General features: G+C 35.1%; 1 protein-coding gene across 7 annotated transcripts in view; it reads left to right on the top strand.

The window, feature by feature from the left end:
* Positions 1-644: 644 nt before the first annotated feature.
* The window catches only part of LOC143232308 (protocadherin gamma-B2-like), a 52,579-nt gene continuing 32,067 nt past the window's right edge, over positions 645-21,156 (top strand). For 2 of the 7 annotated variants that reach the window (XM_076467555.1, XM_076467558.1), the window contains exons 1-2: positions 649-1,042; positions 20,408-20,566. In XM_076467555.1, coding sequence (XP_076323670.1) covers positions 20,413-20,566 — 154 coding nt within the window. In that variant the 5' untranslated portion in view covers positions 649-1,042; positions 20,408-20,412. Of the gene's footprint in view, positions 1,043-15,869; positions 15,996-17,391; positions 17,483-18,062; positions 18,204-20,407; positions 20,567-21,156 lie in introns of those variants that run through there. The other 5 variants (XM_076467554.1, XM_076467559.1, XM_076467556.1 and 2 more) reach the window with 5 other exon arrangements.

Consider the following 21,156-nt stretch of genomic DNA (forward strand, 5'->3'; position numbering starts at 1 on the left):
ATTTAAAATTGTGATGTGATTTAATATCCATTCTAAATCGATGAATCATATTGTTATGGACAACTTAATCTTCGTACTTAATAGCTATATTCCCTGTTAACTGTAATTATATAAAGTTTGTTGTTTTTTGTGAAATTTTGTGTAAAGCTACACAAAGATTATCTGTGCTATTAGTCTCTCATTTTGAACTGAGACAAGTTGGAACAAAGATACTCAACAATACCCAACGCCAACTCTTGGGTTATTCTAATCGAATACTGGGATTTGACTGTCACTTTTATAATACACCCACGATCCAAAGTATAGGACGGTTTGGTAACAATGGGATGCGAACATTGGACTATCGATTTCGCAGTCTGTCATGCTAACTGGTAGGCCGTGCCCCGCTCAGCAAATAAAAGTGGATATTAACTGCTTACAAGGGACATGATAAATATATGTATAGAGAAAAACCAATATCTATTACAATAATAAAGATTTTGTCTTTTCCTGGAGTTTAGTAAAGTGTAGTCGTTTTATCGATAACCAGTTTGACTAGCCACGTGAGTTGCTTTGTTTTGCGATTGGTCTACAGTAGTCTCCTAGCAACGCTAGTCAGCTACTTCCTATCGGCGAGTGCTGACAACACGGAAGCTCTGCATGTTTGGTACACTTGTTAGACTACTTGTGATGGGTGAACGAGACTATAAGTGTTCCGCAAAGTGAAATCAGTTCACGCGTTGACACTGTACGAGCTCTTTTGTTTTTTGCTGCAATTCACCGAAGGAGATGCACTTTTCACGTGGCTAATGAGAACCCACGTGATCTCGGTCACATATATTTGATTTGCATTCTTTACACCACACGAGGAGAAAAGACTTGGTCAAGGTGGAACGCACTTACCAAATGACCCTATCCGTTAATACTGACCCTCTGGTTTCAAATTAGTGACATCTTCATCATTAAATTTCCTTTGTTTTCTTTACGTATTCTAAACTCTTACCATTTGCAGGGAAAGTTGGACTTATTTTACCTTAGTGTCCTGAAGAAAGTTGTTTTCAAGGTGAGATATTAATTATATCCTTTATATACAAAGTTAAGACAACGCTGTTACTAATGAGTCTTAGTGAAATATGTCTAAAACTACGTATAGAATATATCTTAGTTTATCGTTATAACACTAGATAAAATTAAATTGTGTTTTGAAACAAGAAAACTTGTCAAATTCTTGAACATGATTGGACAATCGAGAAAAGTGCCACTTGGCTCCTGCCAGTTGATATACATCAAAAATATATCAAAAAGTTTTTAAAAAGTCTGTGAGGAAACACAAAATGGTCTAACAATTTAAAAATGTTATTCATTTATTAACGACCTCTCTATTCACTAGCTTTGCTTTTAGCCAGTTTCGAAGAATAATACTACAGAACCAGAAATCCACCATATATTTTTGTAGTCAGTAAGGAGAAAATTACAACCTACTTTTAGTTACAACTCTTTAGGAAGGCTGTTGGTAAATGGCGTTTTTCGTATAGCAATAGTGTTTCTGGGTAAATAAAGGTTAAAATTATTTAGGTAATACGATATTTCGAAATATGTCGCAGTTGTGTGAGTTTAAAGGCCCAATCACTACCTTTATTATTTATTCCAAATTACAAGAGCACACTTTGAACAGTCGGAATATATTTTCGTCGCCCAGTGACATTTACTTTTGAAGCCCACGAAATTGTAAGTGATACGCAAAATTAAATAAATACACTTGGCATTACGTCTGTGTATCTTACCAAACATTGTGTGTCAGATATCTTTTACCTTTGTAATAGTTGTTACTTCCAGTAATGAAATAATTCCAATGTGATCTCAGCAGAAGTTTGACTTCATTTAAAATAATAATAACGCAACATTTTGTTAGGAACTTAAGCTAATGTTTTCCAAGTAAGCTATAAAGCAGCAATCCCGTTTGAAGTTGATTGTTTTTAAGAGTACTTTTAACACTAGTATTTGCATTTTATCTCGTTTTTAAAAATAGTAGCACCAGTAAGCTCAATTTCTATGATTGAGTTCTATCAAAACTTTAGTAGAGAGAGTTCTACTCGTGTGGTAATTATTAATTTTTTTTTCCTGCATCGGTACCAATTCGTTAAATGAATTTAAAGGGATTAAAATACTGGATTAGTTTTGTCTGCTCGTTTGTTTTTTATTATCAGTAGGTTTGTAACAAAAAATGACGAATTTTTGCTCTGGGTAGTTATTTCTACAAATGGCTACCATATTCAAGAAATGTAATATTCCAAAGTGGGGTTCAACAAGCATCTTTACTATCAACAACACATCCTATTCCATCTTTAAGAAAGTTTCTTTTCTTTCAAATATGCACCTTATGGGACTCTTAAGTGGTGCTCAGTTATTATATAAGCAAAATAAGGTGTTTCAAAAATACACAAAATTGACCATGCTTAAAATATATTTATTGCTTTAAATGTTTGCTTCTCCAAGCAGGGCCAACAAACTAATATCACAACCACACATACTTTGTATTTTAAAAAAAGTATTATGTATTTTCCAGAGATACATGTATAATTCTCCAATTGTGCCACTTTAGGACAAATACTAAAAAAAAACAAAAAAATACCTGTGCTAAAGTTATAGATAGTTCGGTGAGATATTATTCTGTTACATCTCATTTGATGTAGTAACTTCTACGTATGACTCTTCCATCCAATAAACTTTATTGCCTTTATTATACTTTTGTCTGCTTGTCAAAAATGTATGTATGGGAGATCTAAGAAAGAGTTTTTACTACTAGAATGTAATATGCATTTAATTAAATGGATTTCCTCTGTTAGATATCTTCATCCAGTTCATAATCACTGTTGACATCATTATGCTGTTTCCGCGTTATTCAAAGGCCCCAACATTTTAGTAAAAGTAAGGAACAGTTGCGTCACATACATTTATTTTCATATTTATTTTCTTCCGGTACTAGTACTGACTGTGTGTTACACCAGCTCAAAGGCCATGAGTGTAGCAAAAGTTCGCGGGAACTAACCGTGATGTGTATGTGTGTGAAAGCACCCTCTTACTTTGCGTAATTTTTACTTCCAATACTTCTTAAATCAACATACTCTTTTGGTGCCTTTTTCAGAGCTTTATGTACAGTTGTTTTACCAATGTGATACAGTGCAGATGTAGTACCCAGATAACGGGTAAGCAGCTGGAAATATTGTGCAAACAATGATTTAATGTGCTGATATATGTCGGAGTAGATCAATACATCCTATTATGGTTCCTTTTTAAATCCATACTTCCTACCGGCACGAGACCGGCATAGTCAGGTGTTTAAGGAACTCGACTCGTAATCTGAGGGTTGCGGGTTCGAATCTCCATCACACCAAACATGCTCGCTCTTTCAGCCGTGGGGGCGTTATAATGTTCGATCAATCTCACTATTTGTTGGTAAAAGAGTAGCCCAAGAGTTGGCGGTGGGTGATGATGATTAGCTGCCTTCCCTCTAAACTTACACTGCTAAATTAGGGACGGCTAGTGCAGATAGCCCTCGTGTAGCTTTGCGCGAATTTCAAAAAACAAACGAACTAGTTGTCTTGATGTCAGTATGCCACGAATCTCGAGAAGAATTATAGGCCACAACACAGCATGGCATGTGAAATCCAAAAGCAATTAGAAAAATATTTGTTATTCTAAATTTTTGGTTTTATTTACACTTGAAGCAGAACACTTTCGATGATCGTGCACAAGTGCATGTAGTATCTAATCTATCGATAGATCAGTTAGTTATTCACAAAATACAGTATAAATTCTCCTAATGTTTTAACTTTTTCCTGGTGGAGTTTTTATTCTAAATCTCCAGTTCAAGAAACGTTAAGCAAGAAGAGATTTAAAGTTTGGTTTATCTGGAGCGCAATATAATTGGAGGTGATTTGGTTCAGCCCGGGGGTTCAAAACCTCTAGGAAACGGGATAATCTTCCTATGAATATTGAACTTTGTTTACCCTAGAAAAAAACCACCCTTGAAAATAGTGAACTAAGTTTGCTTTAAAAACTGGACTTCAAAGCACTGAACTCTATTTGCTTTAAGATCGTCTTCTAACACCTGTACGCTAGTTGAAAGATTCAAAGCAATGATAGTTCTATGGTTTAGAGAAAAACTGGACTTTAAGTCAATGAACTTTGTATGGTTTAAAAAATACTGTTTACAAATAATTGAGGTATATTTACATTCAAAAGGACCTGACATCAAAACACTGAACTCCGCTTGCTTTAAGAAATTAACTTTCAAAACCCTGATCTCGTATTTGAAAGATTCAGAGCACTGTTTTCTTTAGAGAAAAAAACAACAGTTAAAACGTTGAATACTGCTCTGTTCAAAGAAAAACGTCTCCCGCTGGGACAGCGGTAAGTCTTCGGATTTACAACGCTAAAATTAGAGGTTCGATTTCCCTCATTGGACACAGCAGATAGCTCAATGTGGCTTTGTTATAAGAAACATACACACATTCCAAGAAATACAAAACTTAAAATGCTAAATACTGCTTGGCTTAGAAAAGAAGGTTTGGTTTGAATTTCGCGCAAAGCTACACGAGGACTATCTGCGTTAGTCGTCCCTAATTTAGCAGAGTAAGACTAGAGGGAAGGCAGCTAGTCACCACCACCCACCGCCAACTCTTGGGCTACTCTTTTATCAACGAATAGTGGGATTGACCGTCACATTATAGTGCCCACACAGCCGAAAGAGCAAGTATGTTTGGTACAACAGAGATTCAAACCCGCAACCCTTGGATTACGAGTCGAACGCCTTAACCATCTGTACAGGCCGGGCCTTTTAGAAAAAAATGATCTTTAAAGTATTTAGCCTTGTTTTCTGTATAGAAAAAACAACAACAACCGTCGGCAATGAGAAGTGTTTGTTCAGAGGACAATGGCCTTCAACGTTCATTCACCGTGAACTAAGTCTTTTAAAATGACTTTTAAAAGTCGCTTTTGGATGTAAACTGAATATCGACTTAATGTCTCGAGGGGCACAAACGGAACTCATACAGAGGTGTACTAATAGCAAATGGTGTGTGGTAAGAACTGTAACCATGTGCTCTTTATCAACCATAAACCCTTACTTTCTTACCATGGTTACGTTTATGATACGTTACATTATGTTCGCACAACCAGTAGAATGTTGACGCTAACACGCGTTGTACACAATAACTTGGTATACAATAAAACATGTAGAAATGTATGTAACAAATAACAGATTATGACGATCACTCAGAATAGAAACATAAAGAACATTAGTCTTCTATGTTCATTGAAAGCTGACAGATATCTTTAAAAGAATTTTTTTTATCATAATCCATCCAGTTTTGTCCAAAACATAACACGTGCAAATCAAAGTGTCTGTTAAAATAAGAGTGCTAAATGAGAAAGTTCAATTTTGTCACTACATATTTGAACATGTTTTAATTTTTGAGGATACGTATCTTATGAATTTGAACTTAATATTTAGTAACATATCCTTTCAAATGAATAGAATGCAGCCATGATTGTAAACGAACCAAGCCGCTCTCCTGGTCAATAGGTGTGACGTTTCTCTAACACCACCTACACTATCAGTAGATGCAATCGTGCCAAGGTTAAAGATTCCAACTAGACGATTAGGTAACAATGTAATAACAAAAGACGACAGGAAGTTTAATCATTGCGTTTTGATAGATTGAAGCTTTTTGTTACGAAATGGACCTTCCTGACTGTAACCCAACATCCACTCATATAACACTTAGATATTTCAACTTTTCAAATCAAAAACATCAAGCTTTCTATGAGATGAAATTTCTTCTTTTGAATTACTACAAACTCACAGTTGAACTAATCTTCCAGAATACAAAAACATTATCCCAGCTTTATAGAAACCAGTTTTTGTTTGTTTGTTCATTTAAAACTTACAAAAATTACTTACGCAATATTTATGCATAATAAAAATATACGAATAGGATTTACAAGTCTTTAGTTCCAGAAAGCAGTTTTTGTAACACAACAAAAATACAAAATGAAATGTATGTAATCTCTGAAAATGATTAGTAAGACATACATTGTGATAGGACAGAGTGACATTTATAATAAATAAGTCGATTACTTTTATAAAAACAGTAGGTTGACTCTTCACTTCTACAGAATTATTTGTTTCATATTTAAAGTTGAAAATCAAATTTTGACACTTTCTCGTCCTGTTTTAATTTGACAGATGTAACCACCAGATGAACGTGTATCAGAAATCTGGTAGAAGCAGGAATGTTCCACTCCACAGTTGAAATTCCTGTATTACTTTTAAGCAATGACAATTTGTCTAAACATAATCGTAATATTTGCCAAAAAATAAAATTATCAAACCCAAGCATCAATCCAATCTTCATACTATAAGGTTACTAACTAATCGAAAGGGGCAAAAATTTTGAGTAAGTTTCAACTGTGTGGATCTCAATTTCAGACTCAATGGATTAGCTGACAGCAGATCTTTTAATCTGCATTTTAATGGTTTAGCAAAACCGATGTCCGGCATGGCCAGGTGGGTTAAGGCGTTGACTCATAATCCGAGAGTCGCGGGTTCGAATCCCCGTCGCACCAAACATGCTCGCCCTTTCAGCGGTTGGAGCGTTATAATGTGACGGTCAATCCCACTATTCGTTGGTAAAAGAGTAGCCCAAGAGTTGACGATGGATGGTGATGACTAGCTGCCTTCCCTCTGGTCTTACACTGCAAAATTAAGGACGGCTAGCGCGGATAGCCCTCGAGTAGCTTTGCGCGAAATTAAAAAAACAACAAGCAAAACCGAAACTTTTAGCTCATAATACGTTTACGAATCCATACGAACAAAGTGCTTCCTTTGTTTGATACTATTTCCAATATAATAAATGTAATACAAACAGTTTTTAAATACCAGTGCGAAAACAACGCCAAAACCTTAAACACACAATATATTAAAAATATAGAAACAAAATGACTACTCTCAATCTTTAAGGGATATTTGGGTAGTTCGTTCTTCCTATAACAATTCAGTAAAAGAAAACAGAGGACAGTGGGCAGGCGCGACCGTACTGGCCAAAGGATTTACCCATCACATTCGACGACTCTTGAAACTTTCAGTACCACTTCTTGAAAGACTCTTTAACTGTTGGATACTTTCCATGCACACTACGATATTTTCTATGCACTGAAATAGGCGATTTCATCTCTGCTACCCACAGGACGCACAGTCTTCTCTGTAACTGTTTTTATTAATGACATATTTGATAAAAGCATATGCGCCACATGTTATTACTGTTATTATGTTCTAAAACTTCATACAAGTACCTTTCATTTACCACAAACCGTAATTTCATAACAGCTATTTTTTACTCTATACTTTGCTTCTATCAGCAATTCTGCATTTAACTGTAAACAACATTTCTGTTGTGTGTGTTTATATCATAGTTTCATATTTTACTGTATACTACATTGTTGTACTGTGTGTTTGTATCATAATCTCCTATTTTACTGTGTACTATATTATTGTATTGTGTGTTTGAATTATAATTTAATATTTTACTGCGCACCATGTTGTTGTACTGTGTTTATGTACCAGTGTGCTTTATTTTACGCTTACTATGTTTTATTATTGTTCCGTAGTTTAATGTATAGTATGTTTTATTGTGTTTTATATCACTGCTCCTTACTTTATTGTATACTCTTTATCTTGTTTTAGTATGTGTGTTTGTGCCAATGTTCATTATTACTTTAACAGTAATTGCTTGTCCTTGCATCTTTTTAGTACTCCAGTTGTGCGAAATAAAATGAAAAGCATTTCTTAGTAAATCATTTTATCTTCACTAATTGGTGTTTATATATATAAAGCTGTATAAACAATGACTCTCCAGGTCTTCTATCTCATCCACAACTGTCATCAGACGGTCACCTTACAGTTTACAGCATACCATGCAGAAAAGTTAACTGGTTCAATAACAGATTGTGACATATAAGTTGTTTTATATTGCGTAAACTAGTACACAGAAAATATATCTCCAAAAGGCCTTGGTATAAAATTTTTAGCAACATATTTGTAGCATATTATAGATCTGTGGTAACTCTAGTAGCGTGCCAAAACTTCACAAAGTTTAGTTGGGCGTGGTCAGTCTACTTGTTAATGTGTTCACTCATGGGCTGTTACAGTAACAACTCATGTGTATCGTCTCTCCTATATAAGTACTGTATAAAGTACTTAATGTTGTACTTTTCTGTCACGTCATCTTTTTACAGCTAGAAATGTAATAGTCAATCAATTGTGTGATCAGTTTTTCTACAAGGTCTGTGTTCTATTTCTCAACATTCTGTATTATTTATTTGAGCTCAAGTAAACAGGAGTATCGTATTAATATTTTAGCAAATTAAATGAAATAGGAGTTGGACCTTATTTGAAATATTTATGTGATGACAGCTTCGTTTGAAAAGTCCTACCACTTGAAAACAAGTGCTGGTTTTCTAAATGCTATAAATTTCAACCTCACGTCTTTAAAAAAGTAAGAAAAAACTTTACGTACATGAAATGTTAAGTTGCATTAAATGTAAAAGTTCATCACGTGTCTCATGTTTTTTTATCATATGTGGACAACTACTATATTTTCCAAGATAAACGTGCACGTCATAAAACAGCATACAGGAATTACAATAGAATTTAAGAGCATTTGGAAGGTTTGTTGCCGTCTCTTGATCGGTGTAGTTGTAGTGTACAAGCTATCCCTCTTCCAGTAATCTTGCAGTAAAAACTTACAAGTAACTTGTTCAGTAAACTATTTTTTTCAACAATTCGATTTGTTTGAAAATTAGCGCAAGGATAATGGCTAATCATCACTGCCCCCTACCAACTCTTGAGCTACTCTATTGCGAACAAATAGTGGGACTGACTACACGATATAACGCTCTCACAGCCAAAAGGACGAGCATATTTGATGGGAGGGAAATTCGAACCTGCGGCCCGAAAATTTCGAGTCAAGCGTCCTAATCACCCAGCCGTGCCGGGCCTGCTTTCAAGAAAAGATTGAAATAACTGTTTTATTAGACCATTCTCCTCCCAGCAATCTTTAAAAAAAGCAAACCTAAGTTCCTATTTCAGTGAATTATCCTGCTCCCAGTAACCTCTCAATAAAAACTTTAAATTCTTTACTGAGTTTGTCCCCAGTGCGGAATTATATTGCTAGAAACCGGTTTTCGATACTCGCTGTGGTCAGTTTGTTTGTTTGTTTGGGAATTTCGCACAAAGCTACTCGAGGGCTATCTGTGCTAGCCGTCCCTAATTTAGCAGTGTAAGACTAGAGGGAAGGCAGCTAGTCATCACCACCCACCGCCAACTCTTGGGCTACTCTTTTACCAACGAATAGTGGGATTGACCGTCACATTATACACCCCCACGGCTGGGAGGGCGAGCATGTTTAGCGCGACGCGGGCGCGAACCCGCGACCCTCGGATTACGAGTCGCACGCCTTACGCACTAGGCCATGCCGGGCCCTGTGGTCAGAGAGAGCGAAGACAGGCCTTTGTGTGGCTTTATACTTAACTAGCAATTTAAATGAGTTTACTAAGAAAAATGAAAAATAAATAAAATACAGTATTAAAAATGAACAGATAGAAAGACAAATGTTATTTTGAACGTAAAGTAAAAATAATTTTGTCTAGTAAATTATAATCTCGCATATAATAAACACTAAATGTCCTAAGATGAATATTAGCCCTCCAACTACCGACTTGTTTTCATTGTTGTTTGTTTACTATCAGCAAAGTCCAAATATTGAATTATTTTCTGTAAACAGCAGTGTGTGTACGGGAAAAAATACTTGGTATATCTATCATTTCATATCTGTTCTCATTAAGTTTTCACATCTCTTGATCAATCACTTGACACAGTGATATACTGATACCTTCATGTATTTTTATTGCACTTTTATTGTTTATTAAGTTAAGAATATAAAACACAAAAATAATTTCCTAACTATTATCACAAATGAATTTTTATTTCACCCGTCCAACGAACGGATACTCCAGCTACTATTGTATCATGTTTATTTTGTTTGTTTGTTTGGAAATTTCGCACAAAGCTACTCGAGGGCTATCTGTGCTAGCCGTCCCTAATTTAGCAGTGTAAGACTAGAGGGAAGGCAGCTAGTCATCACCACCCACCGCCAACTCTTGGGCTACTCTTTTACCAACGAATTGTGGGACTGACCGTAACTTTATAACGCCTCCACGGCTGAAAGGGCGAGCATGTTTAGCGCGACGCGGGCGCGAACCCGCGACCCTCGGATTACGAGTCGCACGCCTTACGCGCTAGGCCATGCCTGGCGATAGTGTGTGTCAGAAGTTTGTTTCTTTGGAACCAAAATCGTGGAATAATAAATATAACATATTTTTCTATACTTGAGATGTGAGTATAATTTTTAAATTTTACTTGCTACTTCGTTGATATAAGCGTTTGCTCTCTCCAACATACCAATTTAGCCAACTGCTGCTTGACGCCCCTGTATAACCTGAAGCTCCATTGTTCCATGGAAGGAGAAAGCATCCCAGATCATGATGGAACTTCCTCCACTGTGTCGTGTAGCAAATGTCTCCGGTGAGATATCCTTATCGTGCTAGTAACGTTGGAAGCCATCTGGACCATCCAGGTTAAATTTTTTCTCATCAGAGAACAAAACTTTCTTCCACTTTTCTACGTCCCATGTTTGGTGTTTCTCAGCAAAGTTTAACCGAGCTATTTCGTGGTGTGGAATGAGGCGTGGCCTTTGAAGACGTTTACGGTTTTTAAAGCCTTTCTCTCGTAGGTGCCGTCTTATTGTTCTTGAGCTGCATTCTGCGTCCGTAAGTGCTTTAATCTGGTTCGACGATCGGTTGGTGTTTTGCCGGACAACCTGTCGAATCCTCCTGCTCAACGCCGGCGAAATTTTCTTGGGCCGACCACTTGAAATTCTTGTTCCGTATCCCTCAGGGCCTTTTAAGAAATTTGCAACAGCAGTTTTACTATGCCCAATCTCATCAGCAATGGCACGTTGAAAGAGAACTGTCTTTTGCAGCTCGACAATTTTGCCACGTTCAAACACTGTCAACGTTTTTGCCTTTGCCATGTTTTTACCCAATGTAACACAGGAGATGTCAGTGGGAGTTGTTGACAACGCTAATGCTTGAACACAAATGACTAAATTTCGTTACGTGTTTACTGATTAACGCTTCGTTTCAGTATGGTCTTAAACTTTTGACCAGCTAGTATTTAGACTAATTTCATAGTGTTCACATTTTCCCTATTAAATGCTAAAAGTGTTTATTTTTATTTTCCCTTTTCTTATTTTCATCTTTCGAAGCTCTACTCAAATAAGTGGTTGAGTCTAACAACGCAAAATGCATGTTTTTTCTTTATGTTCATTGACCTTAAGGTTTTGGCCACCAGTGTAATTGCCATTAAGCACGTATAAACTTTTACCAGTAGAAAATCGTTTGTTTTTCAAGTAAAATGTGTAGGTGCAAAGCTTTGTCTTGTAAACTAATTATTCTACGAATGTGTAAAATAAAATTTAATATTATGTGTATTGATTTGTTTACTCCTTCACTTATTACATAATATAAAGGTTGGCTCTCTAAAGGAACCGATTATATAGTGTACAAAACATTGAGAATCTACACTGGCCAGGTGGTTAAGACACTCGACTCATAATCTGAGGGTCACGGGTTGGAATGCTTGTCACACCAAACATGCTCGCTTTTGCAGCCGTGAGAGCGTTATAATGTGACGGTCAATTCCACTATTCGTTGGTAAAATAGTAGTCCAAGATTTGGTGGTGGGTGATGGTGACTAGCCGCCTTCCCTCTAGTCTTACACTGCTAAATTAGGGATGGCTAGTGCAGATAGCCTTCGAATAGCTTTGCGCGAAATTCAAAACAAACCAAATCTACACGTTACAGTCATCTATTATATTATTAGGTTGTAATTCCTGTTTCACCCTGTGCTTAAGCCTTTTTAAAAAACACCAGATATTCGTAAGAAATATAATTTTAATGGGTAATAACATCGTTTACACTAGAATTATAATGTTGTTAGTTGATATAAAATGTAGAAGAAACAAACCGCCTTTTTAATACCTCTAAGACCTTCACAATACTATATTTAATATTCTATAAATGGTTTGGGTGCAATATATCAAGTCTTTTGTGTTGTAGCTCGTCAACTGTAAGGGTTCAAGCGTTTTGTTTGAACTGAATTTTTAATGTTGAAATTCCTTTCAATCCTTATTATGAACCAGTACCGTGGTTCGTGATATATTTTATATGTCAATTATATCCTTCATCTGTGTTCTTGGATAATCTAATTTTTTCTCCCTATTTAGTCAACATACTGTCCTATCCAGATACCTTATCAAAAAACTTTAACTATAACTTCCTTAATTTTAGCATCCTTATCCTTCTACCCTTCCTTCCAATAGTTCTTCATCTACACATGCCAAGGGTTGAAATATGTTGCTCAACAGAATGGGCTCATTGCTATTAAATCCATTATTTTAAGCCCTAATAATGCTCTTTCTAACTTTCTACTTCAATTAGGAAAGCTTCCACCTTCATCAACCTACAAACTCTGCACACAGAGTGTTCATCTGCTCTGAGAGATTCCTTAAAGATACATACAAGTTCCAAGTTTCCAAATAAAATCTATTCGTTGCACCCATCACACCTAACAGACTGTGAATACTTAACAATAGTATAAAAATTGTATTTGTAGCCTGGAAATAAATAATAAATACTAGTAGCTTATTGCCAACATTAAGTCAAATGTTTGAGAACCAACTATATTAGTTGTTTTTTTTATCACTACTTTATGTTTACATCCATTGAAATGAAGCGCATGCGCATTTAGATAGTAAGGTGCGTGCGTATTTTCAGGAAAGACAAAACTAAATATTATTATCATAGACACAATATTCTAGGTTCAAGTTTAAAAAAGTATATAATAATAATATATGAACCACATAATAACTCTTATATCCAGTACTGACGAGGCCTTTCGTAATGACAAAACATTTCAGACCAGCTGAAATACAATAGGCGTAGTAGTGGTTGAAACGCTATTTATATTAGTAAATCACTCGATAATAACTGTTAGGGTATCAGCTGGATTACGTTGGTGAAATGTAGTTCTTTATCAGTTTTTATTAGTCATATTATAATTGTGGTAAGAATCATCTAACAGTACATTGTTTATTTATTTTCACACCATATGTTATTAATTATCAATATTTTAAGCTAGGAAAAAGATAATCAAATGTACTGTATTGTCTGAGAGTGACAAATAAACTTCATTTCATTAAGAATAAACTAGTATTAAAAATAAACACTAATTTTATATGCCCACCAGAGTGGCAGGTACAAAGACATGCCTCAATAACAAACCTTCGACTCCTTCGAGCAATAAATACCTTTTTCTCTATCTGACCAATCACAAGAACCCAGAAATATTTGTACATGACAAGATAGATAGTCGTAAAGTTGTCTTCTATCACTGATTTTTACATATTACATGAATAAGACTTGACTTGTGCTGTACCTACCCAATTAGTTCCACATCACAGACTGGCTAGATAGTGTGTGTTTGTTTGTTTTTTTGGAATTTCGCACAAAGCTACTCGAGGGCCATCTGTGCTAGCCGTCCCTAATTTAGCAGTGTAAGACTAGAGGGAAGGCAGCTAGTCATCACCACCCACCGCCAACTCTTGGGCTACTCTTTTACCAATGAATAGTGGGATTGACCGTCACATTATAACGCCCCCACGGCTGGGAGGGCGAGCATGTTTAGCGCGAGGCGGGCGCGAACCCGCGACCCTCGGATTACGAGTCGCACGCCTTACGCGCTCGGCCATGCCAGGCGATAGTGTGTGTCATAAGTTTGTTTCTTTGGAACCAAAATCGTGGAATAATAAATATAACATATTTTTCTATACTTGAGATGTGAGTATAATTTTTAAATTTTACTTGCTACTTCTTACATATAAAATATTTTTTTTTATAAACATATACCAAAAAGTGTGACATTAGTTAATAAAAAAACATGTAGTTTGGATTTTTAAAAAATAGTCTGCCGTGATCTTACAAATTATGTCAGATATTACAGTAAGTCAAAAACAAAGAAATAACAATGATATGCCAAAGAAATGTGGCTGGGAATTGCTTTTACTTATTTCTCCATAGAAATAAAGGAGAACCACCAAATTTTTACAAGAAAAAATATTCATATATCAGTTTTTACAAATTCTGTTGATACTAAACAAAGGGATCATTCGTATAGATAAATTTAAAGTAATTTTAATACATATTTTAGGCAGATTAGACATAATATGGTAAAAAATTCTGATGGCCTGCAACTGCTTTTTACTAATTGTCGAGATGTTGTCTGCTTTACTTTGCGTACGAGCCCTGTTCTTCCATTTCCGAGGGTTGCGGGTTCGCATTCCCGTCGCACCAAACATGTTCGCCCTTTCAGCCGTGGGGGCGCTATAATGTTACGGTCAATCCCACTATTCGTTGTTAAACGAGTAGCCCAAGAGTGGGCAGTGGGTGGTGATGACTATCTGCCTTCCTTCTCGTCTTACACTGCTAAATTAGGGAATGCTAGCGCAGATAGCCCTCGACTAGCTTTGCGCGAAATTCAAAAACGTAAACAAACTTTACTTTCAACAAGTAATTGCAGTCCACTAAAGTTTTTAAGCCTACAATGTCAATAATGAAAGAAGAGCAGTTTAACTAAGTGTCCTTAAATTTATTCGCAACATCCGATACACACACAAAACATTATGCAAATTTAAGTAACAATTATAAGGCTCTGGGTTGAACACTTATACGTAATTTACAATAAAATTATATTATTATTATTATTTGAAGTTATCAAATTTGTTCAATTGTGTCTGTGTATCCATTTTACTGACACAAGCTTCGATGGGGTTTTGTTTGTTACAAATAGTATCCGATGTTTGTACATTAAAGCGGATCACTTTCCTTAAGCTGGTATGTAATGAGCCTAAGATAAACATTTGCAAGTGGAATTAATTTATTACTGATTCCTTTATTCGTTAATATGTTTCTGCATTCAAAAGCCGAACAGCGAGGAACCTTGATAAAATTACCTTATGACAATAACCATAGAGCAGCATGGTAATATCGGAGATGGGCTTTGTATGGTGTGGTAAGATAACCGCTACAGTCTTTCGTAAGCTATCCGTGTATACAAATCAGTACCCTTTATACGTAAGATAAAGTGTGATAAAATAACATTATTCATAAATAAAAGACTTACACTTACAATAATTCTAAGATTTGTTGAAAGCATGTGTTATATGAAAAGAAATGCAAAGTACTTTTACATGTCATTTAATGTCATGTTATAGTATAGAACATTTAACGTATTCATGTAAAGTTTTTGAATAAAACATTTAACGTACACTAATGTCAAGTTATAGTATATACTATATAACACTTAATACATATCAGTATGAACTTATAATAAAGTTTTTATTCCAGAATTGTATTGCGGAGTTACATAAAGAGTTATCTGCTCATAAATGTCCTACATTTTGAATTGATAAATGGATAAGTACTGATTTGTGACTCGTATTGTGATCAGATATTGCAAAAGCAAACAAAACTGTATTTCGGGAATAACGTATTACAGAATAATCACACGTCTTGCCCTTGACTTTAAGGTCCCTACCTAAAGTAACCCAATGAAGAATATAACTATGGACCACTGATCTAGAGGGACGAAAGATGGTCAACAGTGCTCACTAACAACTCTGTTAGTCTTATACCAATTAACGAATAGTAAAGCTTGGCCATCATTTTCATAGCACCTCCTGGCCCCAAAGTGCGGAGCGCATTTTTGCGGTAATGGGCCACCGAACATGACTCCTCAGGTCACTAGGCAACACCTGCCCTGTCACAGCAAAGAGCAGGTAATATACACTAATGTTAAGTTACAGTAATAAAAAAATTAATTTACACATAAGTCAACTCATAGTACTAAGAATTTAATAGATCTGGTGTTAAACAGCCATATTGAATATTTAACGTATACGTATATTTAACTTACAATACTGAAGAGCCAGTTATTGAATATTCAGTTTGTACGAGCTCAAAGCATCGTTTCAAAACTAATATGACGGCATTTTACCTAGAAAATTCACATGTTAAAACTTTAGAATTATAATATATATGTTCAAGGTTTTTCCCTGAAGACTCAGACTTCAAGAAAAGTGTCCCCAGTGATACAGTGGTATGTCTGCGGACTTACAATTTTATAAACCGGGCTTCGATACCCGTGGTGAGCAGAACACGAATAACCCATTGTGTAACTTTGTGATTAATTACATACCAGTAAAATATAGAAAGGTATTTTAAGATAAAGTATTATTATTATTGTTTTTTAATAGAATAGTTAAATTTATCTTGTAGAAATAATATTAACCTAACTTAATTATTACTTTTAATTATCTTATTTCTATTATTAATTATTTTTACCTATATACTCATTTGTTTGTTTTTTGGAATTTCGCACAAAGCTACTCGAGGGCTATCTGTGCTAGCCGTCCCTAATTTAGCAGTGTAAGACTAGAGGAAAGGCAGCTAGTCATCACCACCCACCGCCAACTCTTGGGCTACTCTTTTACCAACGAAAAGTGGGATTGACTATCACATTATAACGCCCCCACGGCTGGGAGGGCGAGCATGTTTGGCGCGACTCGGGCGCGAACCCGCGACCCTCAGATTACGAAGCGCACGCCTTAACGCGCTAGGCCATGCCAGGCCCCCTATATACTCAAAAATTAGGAACAGAAACTGTCAATATACGTGTTGCTACATTGAAATTCAGTCCAGCGTGTACAAATACTCCAACATTTTTTATTGAGTGATGAGTTCAAGTGTACTTTATTTTCAAAATAATGTTTAATCTAATTACAAATATGCTTTTATTTTGCAAATAATTGTTGAATTAAGCACAAAGCTACACAATGAGCTAGCTATCTGTGTTCCGCCCACCATGGATATCGACACTCAGTTTTTAGCAGTGAGTCCGCAGACATGCCGCTGTGCCACTAGGGGGCTTTACAGATAATATTGTACACGTGTGCAAAAAATTTAATTGTAACTTAAACTCTTAATTAGCATTTTTTTCTCAAAAAACTTCATTTCGTTGCATACTTGTGAATCGTTTGATCATTAACATTATACGCCCTTTACGACATAATAAAAGGAACTCTTTTATCTGTTAAAATAAAGAGTTTCATGAAATGCGACATGGTAAGATAAACATAGTGCCCTATAACGTTATTCCTCAACTATGCGTTAAACTCTTCTGTGACGTTGTTCCTTGTCGCCTTTTATGGATTTGGTTCCTTCATGTAAATTGTTCAACCGTTCCAAGTTGGAACTCCCGATGCACGTGAGTTAAAATCGCTTTCTTGGGAGCACACTTTTATCTAAAAGTCTTCTCAGTAACAGAATGCTTTATTATATTCTCTCAGTTGCATTTCTTTGTTAATAGCACTTAAAATAATATATATTCAGCTTGCCACTAATTTACCGCCAATAAGACTTAAGCATATGCCCTAATTCCACGTTTCCTAGCTTTGATTTTCAAAATGAATTGTCTAATAGCTTTTCTGTAATTCACTGATTTAATGTTTATGTTAGGTTCTAATACAAATTTTATCAATCATAAGATACGAAATTACATGTATACTAATCCAATCTGCCCAAGGAACCAATACCTGATATGAATTAGACGCGACAACCAAACTTTAGTTCGAACCTAATTGTAATAAGAGTTTTGTTTGAACAAAGCGTATGTGAACTAGACCTTCATCCAAATTAACTGGATGAATCAGTTTTAACTTGAACCCTAAAATATCTTAAACTTTACATACTTTACTTTTAAACTAAAAAATAAGAGCAACTTGATCCACGTGTATCGAATACATGTTGCAAGGAGATATAATAATCACACGTTTAACGTGCCTCAACTTTCAGCCGCTGCTTAAAGCTGCTCTACGCCATTTCATCCGTGCCACTTACCAGAGTCTGTGTTCCTGTTTCGAAATCCGGAAACGATAAACGTGTTTGGATTTTTCGAAAAGCCTACGTAGATGAAATTTTAGGCTTAGGTAATGGTTCAGTAATTTGTCGCTACTGGGGTTTACGCCTACGTGTTCAATTTTTTAACTGGCGCTGTCGCCGATAACACGTAACTGTTATAATTACTATGGTTATTATTTAACCTTTTCGACACAGGTTATTATAAACGTTAGAACTAAATTATTCATTTTTGAGAAAAGGTAAAACTAAAGTAATCAAAACTTTGTAAAGATACGTTTGCATTTCTTTTATGAACCATCACGATTTTTTTTTTTTGCTTTGAAATTATTTATTACTATTACTACAACAAGAAAGACATAATATGAATATTTTTCCGTTATTTCAATATTAGATTTTCAAATATATTTTATCCATGCTATTTTTGCTGACATAACAATATGTTGTTTTCAAAATCTATTTTATTGCTATTGTAACAAATATTTAACTGCTTGAATATACAGATAATAGATATTTGAATATATTTGTGCCACTGTTATTTTTAAAGAAATGTCGGAAAATATTTATATAAAACAATACTACCAGTTTAATTTTGTCTACTGGACTATATTTAGAAACAAATTATAGTTCAAAACGTCATATTTACTGACAATGGATTTTAAGTGACAGAATAATTTTGGATAATAAAGGAAAATAATTTTCATATAGAATGTTTCTTGCGTGAGTTGTAGAAATATAAGTCTGAGTGTATGTCAGAATCTATCTAAACGTCTATTAGTATGCAAAGAAAGTGATTAGGTTATTATGAAATATAGCCCGGTTAGTTTTTATATTCTTATGGCATTAACAGTGGCACAAAAAATTATTTATTATTTTAGTAGTTTTTACACATGATAATTAAATCAATAATTGAGTGAGATAGTAGACGAATGTACGAAAAATCAATATAACTTCCGATAAATCTTAAGTGTAAAAATATATATCATATAATTAAAATAAATATCTCCTGAAAAGGACTTGACAGAGGTTGTAATAACTTCTCGCTTACCCGTTGGGTTTTCCTTATTCTGTAAATATTTCATTTTAAATGTTTCGTTCCGTTAACTTATTTTAAAACAGGAAAATTTGCATTAAACTTTGTTGTGTTCTTAAACAAAGTTTCAGATACTTTTGAAATATTATTTTTGAAGTTAAGCTTATATTAAGTTAATCTGTAAAACGAAAAGCATTTTAAATATTTGCTCCTAATCATGCACTTAAATAGTTGTTTTTTTAAAGAAGATAATGCAATTCACCTGAAAGGCGTTTTGTTTTGTTTGTTTGTTTGTTTGTAATTAAGCACAAAGTTACACAATGGGCTATCTGTGCTCTGCTTACCACGAGTATCGAAATCCGGTTTTTAGCGTTGTAAGTCTGCAGACATGCCGCTGTGTCACTGGGGGTCAAAAGGTGTTTGAGCTTCATCTGTGGAGCAGATTATTAATCAGAACTTTTTCTTTGGGCAAAGTAAAAAAAAATAAATCATTTTGTAATGAAATTGGCTTCACTTTAATGTTGAAGCTTAATTAGCGATTACTTATAGCAGCAGTAACAAAACAAATGCATATTCTGAAGTTAACACACAGGCTTTCTTAAAAAAGCTGTAATGGTTTTCCAGCGAGACCTAAACCTCGAGCACTTTCGAACAGTTCACTGCTCGTCTTCAGCAGAGGCCAGGCATGGCCAAATGGGTTAAAGCGTTCGAGTCGTAATCTGAGGGTTGCGGGTTCGAATCACTACCCACCACCAGCTCTTGGGCTACTCTTTTATCAACGAATAGTGGGATTGACTGTAACATTATAATGCCCCCACGGCTAAAAAGGCGAGCATGTTTGGTGTAACGGGGACTCGAACCCGCGACCCTCAGATTACGAGTCGAGCGCCCTAACCGCCTGGCCATGCTGGGCTCCCAACAGTTTTTGCTCTGCATTACAATACGCGGTATATACACTAAGTTGCGCTGTATTAGATGTAAATATTTGCCTGTGTTCGGGATTTGTGACTTATCATTTATTGATATTGTGTTATTGTTGAATTATAATTGTTATATAATTTCAAGTATATCTTTAAAAGAGAATTTCTAGTCGGTATGAATTTTCTTACTTAGAAAATAAAGAAGCATATTTCATAATTTTTTTCAAAACTTCCTATACCAGAATTATGTTTTCCATATACTCTTAACAACAATTCTACTTTAAAGCCATATTTCTTCTTATATATTGCTCCCCTCCATTAGCTAGGATGGAAACCTATAGTTATGTCGAAAAGAAAGAACATTTGAAGAAACGTGGAATATGGAGAAGTCAACGTACACGTAAAGCCCCTTGCAACTCCGTACGCCTACTAATGCTTATGTTTCCTCTCCCCGTGGTAGTTTCAAGTCTTCCTACTCAAGGTAAAGGGATACTCTGACAGTTTTCCTTTTTTGTTTTATTTCATTTTGTATCTTACAGTTAGAAATGAGTGAAAAAGAAAATTAAGTGTCTGTTATTATGCAAACAGCTAAAGAGTTAACTCTTTTTTATTGTTTAAAATTGGGGTTCAGCTAATTACCATATAAAGTTATAAACGCAGTCAGAGTGTGGCTGTTCATGGCTCAGGTTGTAATTGTGTTTAAATAAAGAAGCAGTTGTTAAGATCTACAAGAGATTAACATTTTAAATAAACTAATCACTGGCTTTTGAATAACTTTTAAAGTTCTATTTCTCAACAAATATTTGAATCCATTAACAATTCCAAGGTAATTCAGTTTAAAGGAGAACATATACAATTCGATATTTAGATTGAATTAATTGATTAAAGTGGGATACAGACGGAACATATTTTTCAGCAAAAGCATGAAGATTCAAAAATAAAAATGAAAAAATAGGTCGGAAAAACCAAGCCAAAAATGTGACCACAAACGTATAATGGCATGGTAGAACATCGTCAAAAGTATAATGTAAAAAAATGTTAGAAGAATAAAACCAATAATGTAATAAGAAT

Source organism: Tachypleus tridentatus, chromosome 11 (assembly GCF_004210375.1).
Source record: "Tachypleus tridentatus isolate NWPU-2018 chromosome 11, ASM421037v1, whole genome shotgun sequence".
Taxonomy (NCBI): domain Eukaryota; kingdom Metazoa; phylum Arthropoda; class Merostomata; order Xiphosura; family Limulidae; genus Tachypleus; species Tachypleus tridentatus.